Genomic DNA, 16,336 nt, shown 5'->3' on the forward strand with positions numbered 1-16,336 from the left:
ACTCGAGCAATACGAGACAGCCAGAACTCGGTCGAACATGCGACAGCCAGACGTTGACATTGTTCTTTGTAATCCAGAACCTCCTTGTGTTGTGGGGATCTATAGAATCACAACGAATGCGTGTATAATCGAATGACGAATCAAGGCCGGCTTCTACGGCGTAGAAGAGTACAATATATGAGTGTCGCAGAGCTCGGACCCCCGCATGGCGCAATTATTACCTGAGCGAGGGGTCCATCGGCCTTTGACTCTTACCATAAGGCGGGACGGACACCTGAACTTCGGCATTGCAGGAAATCGAGTTGACCTTACCTTACGGAGACAATACAACAATCTAGAAAAAGACCCGCAGCAGTCGAGAAAATCATACCGTATATCGTTGACGTGTGTTGTTTTTCTGCAGGAATAATGGGGTTTCGCTAGAAGTATGAATCCCATACTCTGGCGTGATTATGGATAAAGATGCGAGATCTGCGAAGCATGCAGTAAGAGCGCCTCCGAGACGAGATAATCGTTTGCGTCTTTTGACTTTCTGTATCTAATCTAATGTGATAGTGCGATGCATGTAGAGCGAAAAAGTACAAGGTAGGTAGAGGAATACGATGAATAGACAAAGAGCACATGTCGATGCTGACTCTGTGCCCGCAGTGTACCAAAGAGAGGCCTTCCTGCCAATTATGTCTACAGCAGAAACGGACATGCCATTACAGCGGCCAGATCACTCGAACACCTCTCACCAGAGTGTAGGTATCCGAAATAAGACCAAGGACCGAACATGATACTCATATGCATATCAGGCATCTCACACACGTGGAGAATCGAGTACACAAGCTAGAGGCGCTCTTCGCTCGTCTGAACCCCGACGTCGACCTGGAGACGGCACTGTCGCAGAATGACATTGCCACTCCCACCGGCAGCACTGATCTGTCGAGCTCGATCAGATCCGAGGATTTCAAACCACTCGAGTGCCTTAACCAACCTCGGCAGGAGACCCCGCCTTACGAGGCTCTTCCACAAGAGGCAGATGGATTTGATTGGAAAGAAGAGACGACAGACGTAGATGACTTGGCGGATGGAATGGCTTCGTTGACTGTCGAACCATCAGGTATTGGATACTTGGGTAGGATTTTGATCGCAATCGTGAACGAATTCTCGTCAGCCGCTCACATTTGCTGGCAGGTTCCACTTCCGGAGTTGGATTTCTACGCGCCTTCCTTGTCTGGACGCGGAAGAATGCAGTGTCAGGCGTCCTGAACGAGCCAGCGATATTGCAGCTCGCACAACGACATGCGCAGCAGCAATCTCTATATGTTCAACATATTCCGGAAAATGCCATCGGCCATCAACTCGCTGCATCCCTGATCGACGCTTACTTTACAAATTATCATACGTCATATCCGTTCATACACGAAGCAACATTCCGGGCGCAATACAACGCGCTGATCAAGAGACCGGAGAAGCGGGCATGGCATATGCTTTTACATACCGTCCTCGCCCTGGGCGCCTGGACCATTAGCGACGGGACGAACGACCTGGATGATGTCTTGTACCGGAAGGCGCGCAGTTATTCGCAGGAAGAAGAATCTTTGTTTGAGTCAGGAAGTCTTTCTCTGGTCCAGGCTCTTCTTCTTCTGAGTAATCTATCACAAAAAGGCAACAAGCCTAACACAGGTTGGAATTACCTTGGACTTGCGGTCCGCATGGCTATTAGCTTGGGCTTCCACCGGGAGCTTCCAGAGTGGAACATCAGCCTGTTCCAGCGAGAGGTGCGAAGAAGAGTGTGGTGGGGTTTGTTTATCTTCGACAGTGGCGCCTCTACGACATTTGGACGAGCGATCCTTTTACCACGAAAAGAGATGGTCGATGTCAAGTCTGTCATGAATATCGCAGATGAAGTGAGTAGCATTTCGTTCTTGTTTTCATTTTTGCTAATAGTGCCTAGGATCTGGTTCCCATCACGGAAGAAGTGCCGAGACAGAGGAGCGAGCCCACGATCTACTCTAGTCTCATAGCGCAATCCCGGTTCCATGTCATCTCCAACAGCATTTCTGACCGCCTCTTGTCCTCGCCGGTAGTCTCGGCCAACGAGGCATTGACTCTCAACGCCGTACTGGGCTCATGGGCCGCCACGTTACCATGGTATTTCCAGCTGGACCAGCCCATCGCTCTTCCATATGACTGGTACCTTTTCGCACGCCAGAAGTTATGGTGGAGATACTGGAACCTGCAGATTTTGCTTATGCGGCCACACTTGCTTACATGGGCTATGCGGCGAATGGGCGGCCAGGGAACGCTGGAGGATACAGCAGAAGAAGCCAAATGCAGGAAGATCTGCCTCGACAGTGCCCACAGTACACTTTCGACTGCGAACATATATATCCGGGAGAACACGTTGACTCGACTGACCTCGTGGTACACGCTGTATGTTTTCTTCCGTTTCTGCTTCTTTCACACAAGCTTTTTTTGCTCACACTTTCCTGCTAGATTTTTCACCTTTCACGCGGTTCTCATTCCATCCGTGTGTCTCTGCGTCGACCCAGCAGCCCCAGAAGCACAAGCATGGCAAGAAGACATAGACGCAACCAGAGACCTGATGTTGTTTGCATTCGGAGGCAACCCGTTGGCCCAGAGGTGCCTAGACATCCTGAACTGCCTCGTACCGAAGCAAGGGCTCGGCCGCGTCGACGGTGGGCTTTTCGCAAGCACGTCTGATCCCACGCAGGACGACCTCGAGTCTTGGCTGGTCGATCCGGCTGATCCTATGAATATGTTTGGATGGACGGATGTCGGCCAGGATCTGTGGCAGTTTCCTTAGGTCGGTCTGTCTGTTCCTGAGATTGGTGTCGTCGTGGCTCGTCAGATCCTTTGAAGGATACACAATTTAGCGCGTATTGTCATGTAGCAGAAGACACTTTATACACCCAGTATCATTTTTTCGTCGTTTTCTCTTCTCTCTTTCCGGCGTTCTACTCTTGTTTCAATGTCAGCAACACATACAGTAGGGCACTAGACGGCCGGAAGTATCTCGGAAAACATCCATCATCCCCTTGCCACCAAGACCAAAGCAAACACCAATTCCACTCCCTGCAGCAGACACAAAATGCATATCCCCACAACCGAACCCAACAACAGGATAAGAAAGCAAAGAAGGAAAAGGGGAGAGAAAAAAGTATGGGCTCCAACCGCGATTCGAACGCGGGACCTCACGCAATTAGTGAACTCAGGGTGTAGCCCTAAGCGTGAATCATACCCCTAGACCATCGGAGCGCTGGAATAACAGACTGAGAAGCTGTTACTGATGACAGACTTTATTGGTCATTTAGTATATATATCTTGGACAAGATCGAGGACTAGTGGACTCGAGTATGCAATATTGCCTTGTGGATGGGGTCGATGTACCGCACTATGAACGTGGTTGATCGTTTATGAAGCAGGGGGAACTAGTCGGCACACACAGCCGATGGCCCTAAGGACAATAGTATGCCTCTCGTGAATGTTAATAGAAAAGAAAATCAGGATAAAGACTCGGGCTTCGGTTGCACACATACACGCCGAGGCAACACACATTCAACCTCCCATCGCAGGCGCTTCCCTTGTGCAGAATAACCGCTGCGATGACCAAGAGACTCCGAGAGATTTGAACGCCACATGGTCTTGGTATATCCTTCACCGGTTGGATTTGGCGTGGTGAGAAATGTCGATGTCGGGCTTCTCGTTCCGCGTGGCTATGTGAGAACAGGGTCGCCCTCGCGTTGTTAGACTTGGCAGATACTTGGATGCTCTGTGCCGGTTCGCGTAGAGATACAAGTGCAGTATCTGCAGACAGCACAAGTCCCCACACACGTTGTACAGACAGACAGTGGCAAGCGCAGAGTCCCACAGCAGTGATATCAATACAGTACCGCACACGACAGACAGCCGCACAAGCAGTGTCTCTTGGTCGCAATGCATCAAGTCGAGAACAAAACACGCAATATGCCACCGCCTAGAAGCCCCATACACTATCCCACACGCTGCCTTGGAAACTCCCCCCTCCACATGATCGGCGAAGCGGAAACCATAGGCGAGGACCCTCTTGCGTCCCAGTTGTAGTAGTGCGTCTTTTCTTCCTATTCAACCGAACCGCGAGGGCGGGAAGATCTGGAGATTACAATGGAAATAGATGCGGTGCGGGGGATCACGGTGGGTGAAAGTGGGGAATTACTGCCCTTTCTTCGCGGGGTTATGCGACTAGGACTAGGACTGGGACTAGGACTAGGTTAGGTTGGTTAGTGCTTGGGATTAGATTTGTCCGGGGGGGCGGTGATCTTTGTACAGTATTCTTAGACTTCCAGGTATTGTACGTCGAGGTGTCGTGCTGTGGAGGGCGACATGAGGTGTCTGGCTGTAGCCATCGTTGCAGATGTGAGACATTTTATTCGTCTCTATTGATTAGAAGAGGTATAATTCCAGAAAATTTCCCCGTCGCTCGGAGCCCCGGGTAGAGCTGTACAGCATCTTCGGTATAACTATCGCCATCAACAGACAAACAAGCGCTGCAAGGCCAGTGCCGAAGCAAGATATATTGGATAGGTGCATGAAAGGAATGGTCCCGCGTTTTCCGTTCTTCCACGTCAATGCCGTTTCGGAAACCAAAGCAGAGAGCAACGGCAGATATGCAAAAGGCTAATTAAACCCACCGACATCCTTGCGTCTGCGCATTGTGCTCTGACAATGGCCCGGGAGACGAGGTCGAGGCAAATGGGACGCGGAGACGTGAGGCGAGGAGAGTGAAAAGGAAAGGTATATATACCATATTCAAACCCGTGACTATGCCATTATGCCTCATATACAACCATTCGGGATTCGAACATGCGCTCTCACTCTCCCAGCTCAATCTGGGCTCTCGGCCTAGCCACGCTTCCGTCTCTCGCTTCTGCTCTGACGAGTCCGTCTCGTGATTATGCGTTGTTGACCGCACGAACCGCCAAACCCGAACCCTTCTCCAATGCCTCCTGGCCTGTCCCCCACGACGTCACTGGCGACTCTGAGCCCGGCGCGAACGTGACAACTCAGGGATGGGGCGGCATCCATCTGCATGATCCGAGTATTGTGCTCGGCCCAGACGGGCACTATTATTCCTTTTCGACGCATGGCAACACCGTCATCAGCAGAGCGTCGAAGAAAGGGAGTATAGATGGATACTGGAAGATCATCGGCAGTGTGCTCGAGGGCAACGGGAGTATCATCGAGAACAGCGGCAGCATCGATCCCTGGTAAGTCCGTCCTTTCGTCGTCAAAACGCAAAGGTAAAGGGGACTGACGAACAACAGGGCACCAGACGTGCACAAAGTAGGCGACACATACTACGACTTCTACGCGGTATCGCAATTCGGCTCTCAGATCTCGTCCATCGGGCTCGCGACATCCAAGACGCTGCTTCCCGGCTCATGGACAGACCACGGCGCCATATTGTCCAGCTCGCCCAACGCGTCCACGCCTCTGGACATCACGAACGCCATCGACGGCAACTTGTTCATCGATCCCAAGACTAAAAAGCCGTACCTCAACTACGGCAGCTTCTGGTCTGATATCTACCAGTTCGACCTCGAGGCAGATTTGATGTCGGTTGTCGGATCAGAGTACAGACAGCTGAGTTTCGACCCCGTGCTGCCTCAGGCCGAGGAAGGCGCGTACATGAATTACCGGGACGGGTGGTATTTCCTGTGGTTCAGCCACGGGTTGTGCTGTGGGTATAATGTCTCTGCGCTGCCGGAGCCGGGCACGGAGTACTCGATTCGCGTGGGACGATCGAGGAGCCCGGAAGGTCCGTTTGTGGATCGCAACGGCACGGATCTGAGGAGTGGTGGCGGCACCGTCGTGTTTGGGTCGCATGGCTACGTCTATGGTCCTGGAGGCCAGGGCGTGCTTTCCGGGTATAAGGGCAGGGACGTGCTGTAAGTTCTTTTCCTTTCGTTTCATCATATGGTTACAAGCTGCTCACGTCTTGGAAATGTAGATACTACCACTACGTCAACACGGTCCAGAACCCACAGTACCTGGACGAACTGAAGCTTTTGGGCTACAACTATATCGATTACGTCGGCGGATGGCCAGTTCTGGTTTACTGATGGACCGACAGAAATTGTCTTATGTCTTGATATGAAATGCAATATCTCGTCCCGTCTTTGTATCTCAACGCCATGTGTTAGGAGGGCATGTCATGTGTACTGTGTTTCTTGCACGTTACCTTACCTTGTAGATCTCTTTTGTGCCGATGGTGTGGATATGGAAGATAAGGTTTGGAGGCTGTAGTCGAGTGGAAGACGTTGAGTCTTGAGGTATGGCACCAATGGACGCTGATGGGGTTTTTGGTCGTCTATGAGAGGAACATATAGGATATCGATAGTCTATTCTCGCACTCGAGTCAAACCTCGACTTTTTATCTATCTACTGTGTGAACATGATCAGAGAAAAGGAAAAGAAACCCACCACCAACACACTACTTGGGCACCTCCCCACCATTGACCAATGCCCCCTTCGCCCCCTCCGCCATCTTATCCAACGCCTCCCCGTCCAATCTCAGCGTGACCCAGTCCTGCATCTCGACAGCGCCCAAACTGCGATAAAAGGCAAGACTGTTCTCGTTCCACCTCAGACAACACCACTCGACTCTGCCGCCGCCGACACGCTTGCACTCAGCGGCCAGGGCTTTGATAAGCAGTTTCCCGTAGCCGGATTTGCGAAAGGCCGGTCGCACATAGAGGTCTTCGAGGTAGACGCCTGGGGCTGAGCGCCAGGTGCTGTAGTTGTTGAAGTAGAGAGCCATGCCTGCGACTGCGAGAGTTGAAGGGTCGTGGGGTGAGGGGGCTCGCAGGATGAATGTCGTGGCGTAGGTGTTTGGGGTTGGGGTTGGGGGTAGACCTGGTGCAGGGGCGAAACGGAGAGTTGAGAGGAGGGTTTCCTCAGTTGCTTGCACGGATGATGCTGCGTGTTCGTAGTCTGCCAACTCGTAGATCATGGCTAGGATCTCGGGGACGTCTGGAGGAGCATGAGTTTCCATGTCTCGATGAGGGGACGGGTGGCAACAGAGTAGAATTCTAGCTGATATAGAGATTCAAACATACCTTCTCGTGTAGAATGCGAGATGACTGGTTGAGACGGATCGACTAGGGCTGAAGCAGCAGAATGGGATGAAGGAGAAGAGGTTGACAGTGTCAAGTTGTTGGATGGTGCTGCCATAGTAATGAAGTCTTCTAATGGACGCCTTTCAGGATACACAAGTGTGGGTCAGAGGCGTTCACGCGTTGCTCTGTACAAAGCTGTTGTTGAACAGGCCCGAGGTCTAATTGCACTTGGTGGGGGGTTTCCGAGGTTCTGTGATGGACAGTAGGAACTATCCTTGGGTTATGTATAAAGCGAGTGCAGCTCAGGTAAAGTTTGAGCAACAGGATGTACGAAGATAAGATACCAAGCTTGACGTCTCTGAGTAGCAATAGGAATGGGATACGAGCAGATGCGAAGAAGATACGAAATACGGAAGAGAGAAAGGAAGCTGACTTCGTAACTGGATATTATTGTTGGTTCATACCTTCCTGCAAGGTACAGGTGCGGATATATGCAGGAGAAAGTAACACCCCACAGTCTCGCTTAGCGTCGGCAAAGATGCGCCCTACCTGCGCCCTACCAAAGACAAGCAGTTTGCGAACTGTGGAACTCGTGAGATTGACAGTTTGTTGGTAAATCCAAAGGTTGGAACAGACTGTTATACATCGGAGTGTATACCTTGTGAGCCCATCGTTGCCAGAGAACTTGGGCAAAGTCTTGGAAGGAGATGAGGGCGGGCGTGATACACGCTCAGGATTGCGAGTAGACCTGGGAGATGTTGGAAAGGTAGACAAGGGCAAAGAGAAGTATTGTATCTCCACGAACGTCCTTGTCAGAAGACCTGGTAAAGGTCGGAGAAGACCGAGTGAGCTACAGAGGGTAGTGTTATTGTCATACATTATTGATTGCAAGAGACGAGAAGAGCTGGCCACATGTGCTGACCCGAGACGATGCCGCAGGGCCAGAAGAGAAAGTACAGCGAGGGTGACAGAATTGGAAGGTAGAAAACGCCAAGACTTCCGTCGCTGCTCGATTCGTTCATTGGCTGTCGACGTCCCGAGTAGATCAGGAAGGAACAATTTCTCGAACAAGCAACAGCCAGCGACAACTATATTAACATTCATATTCATCCACTGCACGCACAGTGCATCACACACATATCCCCTGATCAGTCATGCGGAAAAGATTCCATGGCTTGAAAAAGCCCGTAAGTCGCCAAGTCGACTCTTTGCTCCTCCTCGACATGCTCCGGAGGGTAGAGTAATAGTACAGAAGCGCTGACTTGCAAAACCAAACCCAGAAACCCAGACAGGACTGGTCGAAATGGAATCTCTACAACATCTCGCGCATGGCGCTGCCCCCGGCCTCGAACAAAACCTTTTTCCAGCAGAAATGGCTGGCCAAGTCGCTGACGCGCGCCTACCACGGCGAGCAGATCCGCGAAGGCCAATGGACGCGCATGTTCGACCGCCGACTGCCCTCCGTCGTGCCCATGGATTACCGCAAACTCGCCAGAAGTGACGGCAGCGAATGGGCGGCCGGCAGAGGAGGTGGTGTGCAGACGCCTCCAATCTCAGAGGTCGACGAAGAGCTGTCGGCCGAGGACAAGGCCAAGAGGATTTCCAACAGGACGAGGAGACTAAGGACGCCGGACAAGACTCCTTATATGCACATGACGTACCATCCCACCGAGCGGAGACTGGACACGGCCATCTTCAGAGCTCTGTTCGCCTCGAGCACGAGACAGGCGAGGCAGTTTGTCGTGCACGGCTTTGTCAAGGTCAACGGCAAGAAGGTATTTTTTCTTCTCTCTCGTTCTCTTTCCTTTTGACCGCTGACCCTTTTCCCCCAAGATGGAATATCCCGGATACCTGCTCAACCCGGGCGACATGTTCTCCGTCGAGCCAGAGCGCGTCCTCTTCGCCACCGGCGCCCGCAAGTACAACAAGCACGTCCCAGACACCTTGCAAGGCACCACGCGTGAGGACGAGCCGGACTCCATAATCGACGACGAAGCCGAAGACCTGGTCGAGGCATCATCATCATCCGAAGCCGCCGCGGAATCGGCAGAAAAGACGAAAGAGTCGGAAGCCAAAGACGGCGAGGCGGGAGCCGACAAGAAACAAAACACCGAGGCAGAGAACCGCAAGGCCATCCAGGACCTCATGGACCGCGCCAAATCAATCATGTCGGGCAAAGAGCGAAGAGGCGGGCTGTCGGCCAAGCGGAAGCAGGAGCTGCGCGCATTCACCCAGGCCGCCAAGAAGGCTCTGTCGCAGATCCGAGGCACAAAGATCAAGAACTCGGCGCCGCTGAACGAGACGATTGACGGTCTGCAGGAGACGCTCGAGACCATCAATGCCAAAATCCCCGGCACATCCACATCCGCCTCCTCATCACCGCCAGAAACCACATCATCATCATCAGAACCCGCAACAACGCCCTCCTCGACAAACCCGCAATCCCCCGAAATCACCCAGAAAGAAGACAAGCACGCCACGCGCAAGCAAGCCGAGCTGCTGCACGCCGCTCTGCAGCGCGCCCAGGAGAACCCCATCGACGTCAAGAAACCCTACGCCACGCCGTGGCAGCCGCGCGAGTACATGAGCGCCTTCGCCTTTATTCCGCGATACCTCGAGGTCAACCAGAAGATCTGCTCGGCCGTCTATCTCAGACATCCCGTGGCGAGACCGGGGCTGGCCGAGGTGCCCACGCCGTTCCATGGCGAGACTATGGGGCTGGCGTTCAATTGGTATCTGAGGAGGCGCTAGTCTGTTTTTCTCTTGTGTATCGTTATTCTTTTCTCGTGCTTCTGTTCTTTCTTTGCCTGTATACATGTCGTGTGTCCTGTGTAAAATATGGCATCAGTCGCCTCGTCCATGCATATTCAGACGGAATGAACCGAGGAGAAACGAAAGACAAGCAGAGGCATGAAGAGTGAAGAAAGAGAACAAACCGGGGGCATGAAGAAGACGAAGGAGGCAGATCCCAAACACCATCAAAATCGAATCCGTGTATTTTTATTGTCCCATAACTTCGACCTTGCTTCGCCGTTCGCGTATCTCGCTTCACCCGGCCTTTTAATGTGCATCTGACAATCCGCAGCCAACACAAAGACTATTTCTATATCTGGAAGAGTGCATTAATCATATCACGAATAGTACAAGACTACCTACAGGAAGTGCTGCGAAGCAGCAGAAGAGAGAGAAGCTCAAACAGGCAACTCAGGCGGCCCCATACGCCTTCCTGCCCCTCCAGCCCCTCTTTGCATTCCCGCGTGTCCTGCATATCCACCACTCCCCATCATCCGAGGAGTGGTATTCTCCATGTCCATGTCCGCCCCTCCATTGGTTCCTTTTGCTCTTCCGTTTAGAGTACCCGTTTCATCCGGAGAAGGCGAGCCTCCTTTACCGCCGTTATTATTGTTCGTCGAGGACGCGTTACCACCACCACCACCGCCCACGCCCTCGACTTTGACCAGGAAATCCCTGACGCGGCCCACTTCTTCCCTCCCGAACCCCAAACCTCCTCGTTCGCTCTCCACCGCCGCCACGAGCAACGGCAGGGATTCCTCGACGCGCTCCTCCGGCACAGAGGTGCATAGTGCTACTACTTTTCGGTATTGTTGCTCTAGTGCTGCTGAGCGCTTTTGTAGCGCCATCGAAACAGAAGACAGGGCCGAGTTGTTTTGCGTATATGTTCTTGTGATGAGGCGGAGGTCTGATGGGGATAGGGAGGAAAGATAAGCGTAAAGGTCCAGGTGGTGGGTGTGGAGGTAGGCTACGTCTGTCGCTGTCGAGTTGTCTTCTGAAAGAGAGGGGAGATCTCTTGCTGTTGCCATGATAGATGCCAGAGATGGGATGCGCTGTTCGGCTTCTCCTACACTGAGTTTCTTTGTTGGCGATGACGAAGAAGAAGACGACGACGGTCTCTGGCGCTGCGAGGAGCGTTCCTCGACCAGTCGTCGCAGGTTCGCAATCTTGGCCAGACGGTCAGATCGCGTCTTCGAGCGCTGCTGCAGCACCCCTAGTGCGTCGGCTTCGCTCTTTTGTGCACTGCTCAGTTCACGGATCTCCGTGTTCAATCGGTCGATTTGTGCCGTTTTGGCTGCGAGAAGTGCCTTATGTTGTGCCAAATTTTGGGTCAACATTGTTGTCAGGGCTGCGTTTCCACATCTTGTCGTTAGTCGATTGATCAATCAGAAACAAAGGAGGGAAACGTACAGGATATCACATCTTGGTTTTGGTCTTCAGTAATCGCTGCCTGTGCCGCTGCACTGTCTTGCTGAGCAGTCACCTCATCAGTCACGCCTCCGTCAGTGCGAGCAACCCCGTTACTCGGTGACTGTGAAATGGCTGGGTCAATGTTGTTGGGGTTGTTGTATGTCACCGCTGTTGACGACGTGCCGTTCAGCAAGTGGTTGCGCGCAGGCATAAAGCCAGACTCTACATCTTCCACTCCGACACCAAAATCACGTGCCGACACACCTTTGAAGTTGGGAATGTTCGGATCAGCCTTGATCTCCAACAACTGCTGGATGATGCTGCGATTGCCGATTCTAGCGACAAGATTCAAGGCAGTGTTGCCCAGCTTGTCCTTGGCATTGACGATGTTGGCAAGAAACGTAAGCAGTGTCGTCTGCTTGGGTCTCTCCTGACTCTCGCTGTTCGCTCGGGCTATCCTGTCTGCGCCGGATGGCTTTGCACTCCGCACAAGAAATTCGAGCAATGCTTCGAGATAGTACTTGCTACTGGGCGCACGACCCTTGATACCACACGACACGGCGATATGGTGAAGGATAGTCCTGCCTTGATGATCCCTGATTTCGATCAGAGGACTCAACAATTCGAGGACATCAGGAAACGACGAACGCTCCCAGCAATTGTTGACAAGGACAGCAGATATAAGAGCGCTGTGACCGGCGACGTTGCCACGGTAGATGTTGGCACCCTTCTGAATAAGCATGCGCAATAGATTTATCCGAGAAAGAGTCGTTGCCCAGTGCAAGGCCGTGTTCGCCGAAGCGTCAAGTGGGATACTCAGATCCTGAGGAGACAGCTGGGTAAAGGCGGGATGAGTGGTGTAGTCGGTTCGTTGTGTGTCGGCGAACAAGTCAAGAAGTGAAGCCTTCTTCTCTTCATCTTCAGCGCTCGCAGGAGCAGGTAGTGCCGGATCAGTGGCAAACTCATCACGCTCCATCGAACTGTCCACAAAAGACTGAGAGTACCCAAACGAGTCACTGGGTTCGGTGGGGTCCATGGACATCATTGACGTATCTACATCCATCGCTGGGCCTTCACTCTGTCGCATCCGCTTTCGAGGGGGTTCTTGACCTGACTGCCGCCAGCCTCCTTGGTTTTGGGTAGTCCCGTAGCCAGAGTCGGCATGCGAAAAGGAATCCGAGGACTGCAAGCCATGACCAGGATGGGCAGGCTGCATCGAAGACGGCCTCAAACTACTGTTCGGTCGCGCGGGGGAATTCAGACGGGCCACCTTGTTCATAGCGGTCAGAGCGATCTGCGACATAGGCGAGATGTTTTGAAAAAAGGTGCTCTGATTGGCGGATCTGTTGTCAAGTGCAGAGCCAGTGTTGTAGAAGCGTTTGCGGTTGGCGGCCATGGCCTGTTCCTTTGTCGGTGTTTCTGTGTTTTGTGTTCCGACGCCTGTTCCATCACCGTTGAGATCATATTCCAGCAGTGGGAGCAGAGGCTCTTCGACACCGTACTGTCGACAGAATTCACGTCCTCTGTGATAACTGATCCATGTGCCTTGGTATTTGCCATATCCTCCTTGCACCTTCTCATGGTCGCCCGTGAGGATCTCCTTTTCAAGCACTTTAGTACGTTTGCCCTTGTCAATGCCTGCAACTTTCAGGATCTGCGTAGCGTTCAGCCAGCCATCTGATCGTCGACGCATGCAAGCTACACCGTTGACTTCCATTTCATACACTTGAACGCCCGAATAGACAGCCTTGGTCCTGAGGTCAGCCATCATGCATGTTAAGCAGGTCAAGATGAGGAGATACGAACAGTGTATATCTGGGGCTTCTCAAAAGTGCTGTGTAGGCTGTTCCCATTGCTGTATTGATGTGGCTCATTGAAGCTCTTGAAAGGTGATTGGGCATGGCTCATTCCAGGGTAAGGATGCGGATGTGACATTGACTGGGACTGTGAATGTGGAGTGGAATGCTGTTGCTGCTGTTGCTGAGAGGCATACGACATGGCGTAATGGTTGCCGTCGTTGCCCGCGCGATTCGAGTTTTGTGACATGATGCAGACAAGCAGAAAACAGACAAGGTAAAGAAAGAAGAGATAGACAGGAAAAGATGCAAAGAAAGGTCAGGATCCTCTCTTCTTCCTGCGATAGCCGCCTAGTTTCTACACTTCTCCTCGTTATGAACAGTCTTCGTTATGATATGTAGCAAGACCTGGCTGTATAAGGCTTCAATCAACAACGTCGTCAATGATCTCATTCAAGGAAGGGTCGTCGGTCATCGGCCATGAGTGGTCGCGGTGGTATTGCGCTCATTGAACGCGGTATGCGAAAGTGGACGAGGAGGGGACGACGTGTAGCGCGTTTGGGTTGGGTTCGGAAGGTGGCACGAGCGCGACTTCCTCCCACCTGACTAGAGCAAGGGTCTTTCCCTTCTCGCTCGAGTACCTTACCTGTCTTATTGCAGCTTTAATCCCAGAGTAGCAGCTCCACAGCGAGCTTGGCTACCAACTCGAGGTACGGTAGTCCATACCTACATACAATAGCAGCAGCAGCAGCAGCAGCAGCTCGGGACGACATCTGAGGGAAGAAAGAAAGGAATGGTTGACTCGAGATAGATTTTCCTACAGTGCTCTTCCAAAATCAAATCAGATACTATTGCCTCCATCGACCACAAGGGTCGATCCAGTAACAAACGAGGCATCCTCGCTCAACAGAAAAACTATGGCCTTCACGACTTCGTCTGCCTTGCCCATTCTACCCAATGGAGCCTTTGCTATGGCGGAGTGTCGCCGTTCCATGTGTCGTTTCGCAGAAAGCGCGTCCAGCATGGGCGTCTCGATGAAACCCCTGTCTACGATTAGTGTTCTAACGAGGAATGTGTCACACGTGCATCTAGCTGATACGAAGTGCACACATACGGAGCAATTGCATTGATGCGGATTCCCCTCCTGCCCTCTTCCGTAGCTGCTGCCCTGGTCAAGGTAGACACGCCAGCCTCGCTGTCTTTTCTTCTTAGCCCAGCCACTGGGCACGCATTGACAATACTGCCGGATTCCTGTATGACCTTCAATTGACGTTCGAGGCAAGTCTTGACCTCAAGAGCTGAACGCGATTCCTCGCTCTCGATAGCGTCTGTCGGGTCAGATGCAGACAGATTACCCGACACGTGGCCTAGGTTTATAGCTCCGTCTATGCAACTGAACATCTCAATGGTATGCTCCAGCCAAGTGTCTACAGCGCCCGCGTTGCGGGGGTCAAGGATGGTAGGCAAGACATGGTCACTGGTCAAGGGACATGCCTTTTCGATCTCGAGAACGACGTGGTGCAGTGCAGCCTGATCATCGTCGGCGATGGAGACGTCGCAGCCCTGACGGATCAAGTGGATTGCCAGAGCCAGACCAATGTCTGAAGCGGCGTTGGAGATGACAAAGACCTTGTCTTCAAAGTCCTGCATGTTTGTTTTTAATAGAGGCTTGTCGGCTTTCGAGTTTAGCACAATGATACTGAACGATCCAATGGAGACTCGAAAAGTCGAATCAAGCTCCTTTGCCCGGTAGGGGAAGCTACATGTGTCTTATAGGTGTTACCTCGTCCTGTCCCAAAGTCGCTGTGTTGCGAATGAGGGGCATAGAGGTAAGGTAGATACCCCGCACGCGTGTATTGTCACGCGAGCTCACCTGGCGAGACCGTGGTAGGGTGTACGGGAGACAGAAACCGAGTGGCATGAGCTGAAACCATTTGTTGCCCGATGATTAGTGGCTACGTTTGAGCGCAAGACACCGGAGGCAGTGGGAAGCTTAGTGGTTTGGTCTTGATATGACGTTCGGAAGTGAGTAAGGTATTATATCTTGCCGCAAGGTACGGCCACCACCTTGACTTTGTGACTTGTGCTCAGTTGGACGATTGCTATACCAGCTCCACACCTGGGCTTTGTATTCAATGCCCATGGACCAGTGAACCTGTTCAAGTATAGTACCGTCACGGTGCTGTGCAATTCACATGCTGGATGGCTGCTCGACTGCTTCGCTGGTAGAGTTACTCCGGTACCTAGAGTTCCTCTGGTATACCATGACGTCAGTAGCGTCCGAGCTCTAGGCAACCCTTCACTCGTGTGTTAAGGTAGCTAGAGGTAGTGTTACTTACCTATAGGATTGTGAACAACACTGACAAAAGAACAGTCATCGCGTGGAATCCTGATCATAATTCTGTCTCTACAACTAGCCAAGGATAGACACCATAGAGTTCGACCGTTTCGACAACCGACAATCATGGCAGCTGCTATTCCTCTCAGCGAGATACGGACCCTAACCCTCCTCTACAAATTAAATCACCTTACGCCAGCTACCACTCCACTCGCCAGAGCAAATGCTTCCTACAACGACAAGATTAGTCTGATACAAACCGACATCACAAGCCTCGGCGTCGATGCTATCGTGAACGCCGCCAACGAGTCTCTGCTCGGCGGAGGAGGTGTCGATGGTGCAATCCATCGTGCCGCCGGCAGAGGACTCTACAACGAATGCAAGACGCTGGGCGGCTGCGACACAGGAGATGCCAAAATCACGGGCGCCTACGAGCTGCCGTGTAAGAAAGTGATTCACACGGTCGGGCCTGTGTACGGCAGCACTAAGAGGCTGGGTACGCACACCAAGCTGCTGCAGAGTTGCTACAGAAAGAGTCTGGATCTGGCCGTGGGCAATGGATGCAAGAGCATTGCCTTCAGCGCCCTGAGTACAGGCGTCTACGGTTACCCTAGTGGCGAGGCTGCAGAGACGGCCATAGCTGAGGTTAGAGAGTGGCTGGATGAAGACCAGGCCAGAGCTAGCATGCTGGACAGGATTGTGTTTTGCAGCTTCATGGACAAGGACCAGAAGGCATACGAAAAGCGGATTCCGTAAGTGCAGCCGAAACCTTTGGATGGAGTGAAGTGGATCGGACAATGACTGACATGACGCAGACAATTCTTCCCTCCAGCTGACGAGGCAGGCCAGTAAAAAGGACAAGGGATGTCTGCTCCACACTGTTTCAGATGTAC

General features: G+C 52.4%; 7 protein-coding genes across 7 annotated transcripts; 4 read left to right on the top strand and 3 right to left on the bottom strand.

Annotated features, from left to right (window-relative positions):
• Positions 1-452: 452 nt before the first annotated feature.
• Positions 453-2,815, top strand: AAFC00_002334 (uncharacterized protein; the record flags this gene model as incomplete). The annotated part of the gene is made up of 7 exons (XM_069341637.1): positions 453-485; positions 556-585; positions 649-743; positions 798-1,120; positions 1,180-1,895; positions 1,943-2,421; positions 2,485-2,815. 7 exons carry the CDS (start codon positions 453-455, stop codon positions 2,813-2,815), a joined length of 2,007 nt encoding a protein of 668 aa, XP_069201728.1.
• Positions 2,816-4,851: 2,036 nt separating this feature from the next.
• AAFC00_002335 (uncharacterized protein) lies at positions 4,852-6,110 on the top strand (the record flags this gene model as incomplete). Its single annotated transcript, XM_069341638.1, has 3 exons — positions 4,852-5,255; positions 5,313-5,936; positions 5,999-6,110. The coding sequence occupies 3 exons, from the start codon at positions 4,852-4,854 to the stop codon at positions 6,108-6,110; spliced, it is 1,140 nt and encodes a 379-aa protein (XP_069201729.1).
• A 371-nt stretch (positions 6,111-6,481) lies between these two features.
• Positions 6,482-7,221, bottom strand: AAFC00_002336 (uncharacterized protein; the record flags this gene model as incomplete). The annotated part of the gene is made up of 2 exons (XM_069341639.1): positions 6,482-7,020; positions 7,107-7,221. The coding sequence occupies 2 exons, from the start codon at positions 7,219-7,221 to the stop codon at positions 6,482-6,484; spliced, it is 654 nt and encodes a 217-aa protein (XP_069201730.1).
• A 1,039-nt stretch (positions 7,222-8,260) lies between these two features.
• Positions 8,261-9,857, top strand: AAFC00_002337 (mitochondrial 37S ribosomal protein uS4m; the record flags this gene model as incomplete). The annotated part of the gene is made up of 3 exons (XM_069341640.1): positions 8,261-8,293; positions 8,387-8,881; positions 8,940-9,857. The coding sequence occupies 3 exons, from the start codon at positions 8,261-8,263 to the stop codon at positions 9,855-9,857; spliced, it is 1,446 nt and encodes a 481-aa protein (XP_069201731.1).
• Positions 9,858-10,297: 440 nt separating this feature from the next.
• On the bottom strand, positions 10,298-13,077 carry AAFC00_002338 (uncharacterized protein; the record flags this gene model as incomplete). Its single annotated transcript, XM_069341641.1, has 2 exons — positions 10,298-11,247; positions 11,310-13,077. 2 exons carry the CDS (start codon positions 13,075-13,077, stop codon positions 10,298-10,300), a joined length of 2,718 nt encoding a protein of 905 aa, XP_069201732.1.
• Positions 13,078-13,946: 869 nt separating this feature from the next.
• On the bottom strand, positions 13,947-14,755 carry AAFC00_002339 (uncharacterized protein; the record flags this gene model as incomplete). The annotated part of the gene is made up of 2 exons (XM_069341642.1): positions 13,947-14,148; positions 14,220-14,755. The coding sequence occupies 2 exons, from the start codon at positions 14,753-14,755 to the stop codon at positions 13,947-13,949; spliced, it is 738 nt and encodes a 245-aa protein (XP_069201733.1).
• Positions 14,756-15,569: 814 nt separating this feature from the next.
• AAFC00_002340 (uncharacterized protein) lies at positions 15,570-16,295 on the top strand (the record flags this gene model as incomplete). Its single annotated transcript, XM_069341643.1, has 2 exons — positions 15,570-16,195; positions 16,259-16,295. 2 exons carry the CDS (start codon positions 15,570-15,572, stop codon positions 16,293-16,295), a joined length of 663 nt encoding a protein of 220 aa, XP_069201734.1.
• Positions 16,296-16,336: the final 41 nt, after the last annotated feature.

This window comes from Neodothiora populina (assembly GCF_041146345.1).
Source record: "Neodothiora populina strain CPC 39397 chromosome Unknown canker_contig_14, whole genome shotgun sequence".
NCBI lineage: Eukaryota > Fungi > Ascomycota > Dothideomycetes > Dothideales > Dothioraceae > Neodothiora > Neodothiora populina.